This window comes from Asparagus officinalis, chromosome 7 (assembly GCF_001876935.1).
Source record: "Asparagus officinalis chromosome 7, Aspof.V1, whole genome shotgun sequence".
In the NCBI taxonomy this organism is placed as follows: Eukaryota; Viridiplantae; Streptophyta; class Magnoliopsida; order Asparagales; family Asparagaceae; genus Asparagus; species Asparagus officinalis.
Window position 1 is genome coordinate 41,651,771 of NC_033800.1, and position 10,117 is coordinate 41,661,887.

General features: G+C 35.0%; 1 protein-coding gene across 1 annotated transcript in view; it reads right to left on the reverse strand.

Moving 5' to 3' along the window:
- Positions 1-10,065, reverse strand: part of LOC109847033 (calmodulin-binding transcription activator 6-like) — a 59,903-nt gene extending 49,838 nt beyond the window's left edge. Inside the window, exons 1-3 of the mRNA XM_020416277.1 lie at positions 9,817-10,065; positions 7,187-7,312; positions 1,022-1,137 (exon numbers count right to left, since the gene is read on the reverse strand). Coding sequence (XP_020271866.1) covers positions 1,022-1,137; positions 7,187-7,312; positions 9,817-9,886 — 312 coding nt within the window. The 5' untranslated portion in view covers positions 9,887-10,065. The remainder of the gene's footprint in view (positions 1-1,021; positions 1,138-7,186; positions 7,313-9,816) is intronic.

Below are 10,117 nucleotides of genomic sequence, written 5' to 3' on the forward strand. Positions count from 1 at the left end.
CAGCAACCCCCCCAAAAAAAAAAAAAAAAAAAAAAAAAAAAAAAAAAAAACCCAAAAAAAGGCTAAAGAATCATGCACACACAGATAAAAACATCTTGCAACTTTATCTATAGTTTAGAATAGTTAATTGCAAATAAGGCTGATCCAGATACAACTGCATAATATCTTAGCTTAAAGAGGAAAGAGAGAATCAAAAGATGATAATGTGAAATACACTCTGATTCAGACACATCCATATACCTATAGTAATCACGACGATGAATTTCGGAGAATAATGGACTTCACCATGTTAAGAATAAGTTACCAAGCCTAAATAAATGCAGGACCTCCCCTGACACATAGATCTATGCAAAAGAGATCCAAATGTCTACACCATCGAAAAGTGATAGTAAGGTCACAGTTATTCAGCCGACTCCTATGTCATGCATACACATCACTTGACAAAGTATTATAGGCCTCAGGGGTTTTCTCCCAGCGGTTGACCTCAAAAAATGAGGCAAAGTTGAGCTTTCAAAAGGCCTAACTAAAGCAACTACAATTACAAAGCATATCTATATTTCGCACTGATATAATGTACTATGTACAATACATACAAATCAGTAAGTGTTACAGTGATAAGAGAGGAGGCAACACAAGAAACCTTCCTAACTTCGTCGCTAATAAAAAAATCAATAATGAGTAAAGCATTTGTTGATGCTACTACATGACAATGAAGTCAAATAAAGCATTATGCACAATGCACCATAAATCATACCATAGACTAATTTGTATGGATCTCTAGAAATTCCTATGATGATGTCATGCTAGCAACATAAGTAGCTCAAAGTACATTTTGTAAATACTAACAGACTAAAAAATGTTGAGGCCTAATGACGAAATATGATGATATTTACATAAATTACGGGGTATAACGACATTCACATGGATGTGAGCACTCTAGTAACTTATTAGCAGATAATAAATCAATATTCAAGTTTGAGCAATGCCTTATACAACATAAAGAAAACAAATGGAGCCTGACTTTCAATTTTTCATGGGCCTCTTGAACATTTTTTCCGTCCTTTTTCTTCCTCCAGTTATAGCCATCTTTACGGAAGTTCCTCAGCACTTTACGATCAAACAGTAGAACAGTGCCACCTAAATCACATAAATTGAAAACAGAGGAACAATCAGAACAAAAACATTACTATTAGCCATCGTCTTAATAAAACAAACCGCTTGCACTATATGCACAGAGGTTAATATACCAAATAAGTAAGCATCTTTGTCAAAGGCCAAAAAAAGGTGGCAAACAAGTTAGTACTTAGTCCATGTTGTTTGAAACCTGCCTATGTTACATAATTTCTCTTCTGTGCAATTTAAATGGAGCAGCACAAACTACTTTCTTTGCATCCCGTAAAATTGACAAGCTTCAAAATAGTAAAATGGAGATTTGATGCCTAGAAAGTTATATAACAAAAGAAGATATTAGCAGTTTAGTTTTATATATATCCTTATCAATCATCAGTTTTCAAGGAAAGTTAACTTCAAAACATTGTTATTGGGCATCAGTTTTAGATATTATACATTGTTTAAAGATTGTGATATATCAATTCTTTTTTTCTTCTCTTGAAAAAAAATATAGTGGACAAACCCATCGACTCCCATGGTATGGGAGTCTAAAAACCTTCTAAACTACTTTGGTTTCACCATCAGCTTGTAGCCTGTCTGTTGATATACCAGTTTACCCACTCACCACAAAGATGTCCTCTAGTAACAGTGAGTTCCTCTTGGGGCTGTTTGTTTGCCTAAAAAAAGAGGGAAATCAAAAAATAGGAAACCTATTTCTAAGAAAAATTATTTTGGGATTGTTTGGTTGGCTAAAAAAAGAAGGAAATCAAAGAATGAGAGATGAGATGAGATGAGTTGTCACCTTATTATTGAATGATGTTGGTGATTTTTTAAGAAAACTTGTTTTGAGGTTGTTTGGTTGGCTAAAAAAATATGGAAATGAATTATAAGAAACCTATTTCTTGTAATAGGTTCTTTTCTTTTGTTTGGTTCATTCTTAAAAATAAGAAAATAGATGAGATGAGATGAGTTGTAATAGGTTCTTTTCTTTTGTTTGGTTCATTCTTAAAAATAAGAAAATAGATGAGATGAGATGAGTTGTCATTATATTATAGAAAATAGATGAGATGAGATGAGTTGTCATTATATTATTGGATGATGTGACCCACACTTAAGGAAATAAATTTCCTTGGTTTTTTTGAGGAAATGGGTGGAAATAATGTTAATGAGATGAAATGAGTTGTCACCATATTATTGGATGATGTGGGTGATTTTTAAAGATGAGATGAGATGGAGATGAGATGAGTTGGATGATGTGACCCATTTCTTGTGTTTGGTTTATTTTTAGGAGATGATATGAGATGAGTTGTGGGATGAAAATAATATTTTATTGGATGTTGTGGTGAGTTTTAGGGATGGAAATGGATGAAAATAATATTTTATTTATTTCCATGTACTGATGTACCCTTTTCCTTTTCTTGATTTTTAGGAAACCAACCAAACAGGCCTAGTCACATCTGTCAAATTACTATTAAATGACAGAAAGGTGCTCTTGAGCATCTTCAATATTCCTGTGAAGAACATGAATCTATGCTTCAGTTAGCATGTTGTTTTGACAGAAACATCAAAAAAGTAAACAAAATGAATAGCTACAAGCCACAGTATTTTCTAGAAAAAAGGTTTATGACAAAGATTTGCATTGAACAAAATTTATCAGAAAAATAAAGTAAATTGATTACCTTGCTAGAACTATAGTTTGTTAATCTATCAGATGGATATATTCTCATTAAACTGATAGTATTCCATAGTGAAGATTATAAATGAAACTAAACAATATTGGATTAATTTTATGATAGTAATAACTACTAATAAAATTAGAGCAAACCAATCGACTCATACCCAGCCCCATGTAGCTGAAGCAGGTTAGGACTGGGTCCACGCTTATGACTGAAATCCCAAGCCTAGCACGATAGGTTTGGGTAAATTTTGATGGAACGTGCATTATATTTAATACATTCTAACCATGGCGAAGATAGAAGTGTGGTTATTCCATGTTTATGTCCAACATATATCATACAGAGGCATGCACAAAAAACCTGATGGATACCTCTCCAACACGTCTAGCATGTGCTTGCCCTTGAAACAGCTTCAAATTGAGTGAATATAGGACAAATATATGCACTACATGACTACACATCTCTGGACCTGTACATGCGGTTATTAGGATTGAGCAGGAATCCATCATTAACTTAGCCAGCCATATGCGTTGGGTTGTATTCAATTTTGAGCCAGATTTTATGCTCATCACCACTTCTGAAATTGTTTATTCCCTTTTCCACATATGCATTGGGTGGTCGTATTCAATTTTGAGCCAGATTTTATTCTCACTACCACTTCTTAAATCCCTTAAGATTCGTTTTGCTCCCATGTCTATATTTCATTCCTCTATTTCCTCTACCTCCTTGCCAACTTTGACCCATAGAGAAACCCCCACAGCACGATGCACCTTCATCTACTCAAGGCGTGGCCTTCTATATCAGATCACATTTGTGAATGCCAGATTCAAGTTTTCAAAGTTAATTTATCTGGTGTTATAAAAAATAATTTTATTTTCCTAAATAGTTTATTTTGCGTATTCCTCATGCATTTTGACTAAACTTGGAGGTTTATGATTTTTATGAAATTAGGTTTTTTTTAATGTATAGTTGTTATGGTTATTTAGGTTATATGATGTGTTATCAATATATCACACACACACATTACTTTACATACAGACATACACACATATGTCCGTGTGTGATTCTGCAGGTATGTATACGTTTGCATGTATACATGTGTATGTTGTTATGAATGCATGTGTGTGTCCGCGTGTATATGTGCAAATGTATGCATGTAGGGTAAGGCTAAATGCACATAGGAATAATTAGACTTCTAGCTTCACCATCATAACCCAATAAATAGGACCATCAATTTCCACTAAACTTAGTTATGCCTAATCATATTTCTATCAAGTATCAAACTTAGTTATACTGAATGTATACCTGTAAGATTGGTACCAAGTATTTATATATGTACATATGTTTGTGTATATATATGTGTGTGTGTGTACATATATATACACATACATACGCATATACATACAAACATATGAGCACACATGTAAACATATCTAATGTCCTAAATTCTCACATACACAAACACACACACACATGCAACATACACAAGACATGCACACGCATGCACATGCACACCCCCATATACACTCAGAACCACACCCACCCATGCACGTACATACACATAAAATTTGATCCATATCATGAAAAGTTTTATTTGCGCGTGTGCATCAAGTAGGCCCAAGAGTGATAGTTGAAATTGATATTTTGCTTAGATTTACACAACTAAGAGCTTAATTTTCTGATCTGAATATATGCTCTTAATTTAATAACTTTAAAAACCCATATAAACCAAATGTTAAAGGTCTCATACACTCTTTAAACCCATATAAACTGAAGTTGCAACCAATTTGATTTTTAGTCCATTAAAGTAACCAATTTGATTTTTAGTCCATTAAAGTAACCAATTTGATTTTCAGTCCATTTACTTGGTGCTTTCTGATGCATAGGCAAAACAACTTTCAAAGAAAGTTGATTTCGTATAAGTTGATTTCGTATAATTAAGCACAATGATGTACATAAACTTGAGGATAGACCTTACAAAAGAGTTATCAAACATCGAATTTAAATAGGAACGAATTTGAGTCCAAATCGGTACGCCTATACTACCATATAAAGAACAAAGTAAGGGAAAAGAAATGTGAAGGAATCGTCACAAATTCCCCTTCACCATAGTTGTTTTTGTAGGGAATATTATTTTTTGTTAAGGGTAGATTGGTCATTCCCCCTCCCCCTCCCCCTCCGTCTCTCATAAAAGTTATAATTCCTTTTACAAACAAGCTTATAAATTAGACCTTCAATATTATATATTATAAAAATAAAAAATTGAGAGATTAAAAGCTCTAAAATACTCCAATTAATATTTATAATTGAAATGAAAAGTTAAAAGAAGTTATAACAGTTAAAGTCATTGAAGGAAAATTGTAAAAAATTGGCATGAGAAAATCTTTTTTATTCGGACATGATAATTGAGAATGATAAAATATTGAAAATAAAAATTACAAAATTATATTAGCAAGAAAAAATTCAACTTTCTACTTAAATAGTTAAAAAGACTATAACATGTTAGTAGTTAAATAAATAAAACACAAATTATATAACAACAATATTGTACCAAAGTTAGTCTACATTTATTTCTCCAATACAATCATGATATTTTAGTCAATATTACTTATTTTTATTACAAAGTATTTTATATTAATTTCTATTTTTTGTCGCGTGCATTATGCATGTGCAATTTAGCTAGTAACTAGTACAGTTCGCCAGGTTTAAAGAAATCACGAAAAGGTCTCAGCATCAAATATACGGAGGATATGGCTGCATAGGTCTTCATTGACTGGTTCATCAAGTCACACAGATTAATTGAATAAGGCCATAAATCTCACTTGTGATGGACCAGATTTGGCAAAAGAAAAAAGGTTTTCAATAAAATGGTCTACATAATGTTTAAGGGCAGCCTGATGCATGAAGCTCTAGCAATCTGCAGGGTCTGGAAGGAGTCGGAGCACTTTGGGTCTACTGTATGGAGCCTAATCCTTGCATTTATAAAAAGGTGTTGTTCCCATGACTCGCACCTGTGACCTCCAGGTCCCACGGCGACAACTCTTACCATTGCGCCAAGGCTCCCCTTTAGTCTGTAGAATGATATGTCTAAGTATTACAAATTATAAACCACGCTGATAAGTGAGCATTCACATGCCCACCATACAGAAATAGAATATATTTGCCCCATCCCCTCTCACGCATTACTGTTGCTAATGGCCACAGGCATGTATGCCCATGCAGTCATAAGTACACCTTCAAAGATCATAATTACCAACTCAAAGGCATGCATCCCCATGCAAAAGAGTGTAAAAACATAGATGCATATATACATACATAAGAACATGCAAATACACAACATACATGAGCATAAACTTTCCCCAAGTATTTTGCCCCATCTCATTTTGATGCCAATTATAATTAGGTGAAGCCCTGATGAACTACAGATTTTATAGACAAACATAGGGATAGGGGTGAACCTATGAGCCAACCGCCTAGCTAAACAAAGAGCTAAAGCGCATTCCAACTATCCAAAATATGCCGACATTTACACAATACAGTCAAACCAATCACTTAATAGCAGTTTTCTGATATTACTCCTCTGTAAAGAAGGGCTTTAAGTGCTTTTAGTTCAATATTTGGTAAACAAAACGACAGAAGTAAACCAACATATTGATGGAAAACTATACAATACTGCATCCCTAAGTAGTGAAAACCAAAATAAGCTAGGATTGATATCAAGCTGATAATCAACAATAGTAATTGAGCCAATCCTTCATGGGATCCGTCCTGATATGCATATGAGCACCATGACCATCTTGAAGGAAGAAGAAAAGCTCAGTTGTGATATTCATGATTGTGGTCTAGAATGATGGCTGGCCCCCATCACTCTACATCAAGAATAAATGACTAAAAATTATGCAGCTAGGTCACCCTTTTTTTTTAATTTCCCTACCTTGGGGTTATAAGCAAAACTGATTCGTGTACTGCTGCTCAACATCACTTTTCCTCATTATGTAACAACACATCATTTATTTGATCTATACAAATAGCAAAGGATAAACATAAATACTCATCATGCACATATTTACTAGATGTAAGACTCCACTTTTATTATTCATCAGCCTATTTGAACACCCAGAAATGTGAAGCCCCTATGTCCTCTATTAGCAAGGATGGGCACCAAATAAATGCATCGTGTGCAATTCCTGCTAAGGATAATGCTAGGGCTTGATGGAACAAACTTCATGGTCTGCTGTATACCATTATTCAGAATTTAATGAAAGACACGTGACAGGTAAAATGAAAGAAATGCATGCATGAACGCATCTAGCAAGCACTACAGAGTGATAAACATAAAATGACAGTGTAGAAAGTTTGCATGACAATAAAATATATAGTGCAAAGAGGCAGCACCATACTTTTAGGCCTGTCAACTGGTTGCGGCTGAATCTTAAAGTATCCGTAATTGCTCAATATTGCATGAACTTCATTTGGTCGGAACCACCTGTGCTGGGCCTCTTTCATCAATCTTTCTATGTCCAAATCTGTTAAAAGAGTAAAGCCGTCATTAGATGCTGGTAACAAAGAATAGAAGTTGCTTCTGTTTACATGTACCAGACAATACCTCTAATGTCAAAATTTCAGTCAACGGAAATGATTAATAACTTTTATATTTATGTTTTCTTGCTTTTAATGTAGTATTGTATAAAAGATATGATAAGAAAGTTTAGTGAATATATCAATTCCAAATAAAAAAAACTACATAGACAATGATGACCATTCATGACTAAGAACTAACAAAAAGCTAATTTTAAAATATTTTTTTGCCTTAGAATTGGTAAAAAGAATGTCCACTTTGTTTAGAAAATGGGTCAAAAAAATTTTGAATTCAGGAAAATGTCTGTTGCTCGTCTTCTTTTAGATAGAAACAGTAGTAAATGACTTGAGCTCATTTGGGCACATAATGGTTTTGACCTCAGTTTGAACCACTTACATGGCAACATCATGTATACTGCAAAAAGAATAAGAAAGCCTCGGTCTCAAATTTTTGGGTTTGATTATATCAATTGATTCTCTCCTTTCAGCTGCTAGGGTAACTTCATCACTCCACTACTAAATTAGAAACAGTTATATCCATTTCATTGCCTGAATCTTCGATTCTGGTGTACATTTAGTTATAGCCAACCTTTTACAATAATTTTTGTATTTGAATCATGCTCTAAGTGGTCCCCTCTACAAGCGTCCAAACAATGTCAAATAATTATTTCCTCATACTTGCCCCCCTTGAAGCTATCTCTGATTTCTTCTGAATGCCTTGCAAATTATCCATCTCAACTAATTTTAGCTCAATTTATTCTTTGACCACCCTGTTCACTAATCACCCAACATTATGACCCTATAGCACCATATTTGTCGGTTAGATAACCACCAGGTTCTAGTTTCTTGTCAAATTTTTGAATGAACATCAGCTCAACTTTTGTGAAATGCAAAATATGCCTGAATTTGGCCTTCTCTTTACTTTGGTAGGATTGTATCACTTAGAGATCGCTGTCGCATCACATTCAAAGTTGTCCAAGAATGTTGTGGAAACTGGAAGGCAAGAAGAAAGAAGGAAGCTAGAGCTTCATCTTAGGTCTCGGTCGTGATTTCCCCCACTGCGTCCCTCATGTCCTCCGAACCCCTCTAGCTTCGTTCACCATCTATGAGCACCTCCTCCAACCTTTAAGAGCATCTCCAACAGTTTCCCTAAAAATTTCTCCAAAATGGGGAAGCAAAAGTCATATTCTCCAAATTATTTTTGCTCCAACTCCAACAGCTTCCCCATTTTGAAGAATCCTGCATTTATTACAATAATAAAAATATTCTACATCCCTATTTTTGGCTGCTCTTATGCATTGGAACTGCCCCCATGGTTTTTTTTATAATTACGGATTTTGTTTTATATTTATTTTCTCATCCATCCCGTCTTGAAGAACGTGCCGTATTCATGACCAAGCTTTCCCCAAATATTTAAAGAATGCCCCAGATTTGGGGAAGACTCCCCTTTTTTCTTCCTCCATCCCTATTTTGGGGAATGGGATAGGGAATCTGTTGGACCAAAAAAAAGCCCAAAATTCTCCAAAAGTGAGAATACCAATAAAATGGGGAAGCTGTTGGAGATGCTCTAACAAAACCTCCACCACCACCACTTAAACCAAAAAAAAAATCTGGGCCCTTCCTAGGCTCTAGACGCCAGCTTGCCACCTAGCGCTTTCTATAACATTGAGGTTGATTATGCATCGCTATTTTTATTTTTTATTTTTTGTAATATTCTATGAATTTGATGCATTTTTGTCAATTGCTGTAATTACAAATAAAAAAAGGAAAACGCCTAGGTCTTTCCTAGGCTCTAGGCTCCAGGCCCGGTGCCAGTACCTAGGTTGCCTAGCTACAACCTTGGCATGAACCTATCATAAGATTCTAGTCTTCCATTCACACCGAGTTTCCTTAAGTTGACGACTTCTGCAACTTACTCTTAGTAGTTTTACATCTTCAACCAGTAAGCTACAGAGAATATATTGGGCATCCACGGGGCAATAGGACATCCTTCAATTATACTAGGCTGAACTTGCTCTGGAAAACCTGACTACTGTCAGCTAGACAATCATCAAAGTCCATGTTCCAAAAATATATGCATATATGTTACCAGAAAATGAAGTTTTTCTTCTTCTTTTTGCACAAATGAACTTCTTTTCGAAAGAGAGAGAGAGAGAGAGAAGATATTCTTTTTCTTACAATCAACAGCATATAAAATCACAATAAACAAAGAGGCAAAGCCCCAATTCGTAAAAAAGCTCTAAACAAAACTCAGACAAAGGCTGTATCAATCAAAATGCAACCTAAACCCCAGCATCCAACACCCAACACATAATTAACCAAAAATAAAACAACGATACTGTTTGCACTCAACGAAAAAGAAAGGAAAAGGAAAAATAACCACAATCACAAGAACTCCCAATCAACAGAAATTAGAGAAAGAAACCCTAGAACTTGAAATTAGGAGTAGTACCTGCTAGTGTGTCGAAGCCATGGATCTCTCTTCCAGCAAGCAGCGACGGTGAATTCGAATTCAACTCCATGGCAGAGAGAAGAGCGACAGAAAAAAAACCTAGACCAGAAAACAAAGAAGAAAGAAAAAAATGTAGAGCGACTACTGTGAATTTAATGGGGGAAGTCCCCGAAGGTGGTCCCGAGTTGATGGACGAGAGTGAACGGAAAGAGACCGCGGGGACTTTTGTCTGCAATGGAAACGGAAGGCCGAGGGAAAGAAGTAATCGACTATTTACTTTTATAATCTGGACCGTGCGCTA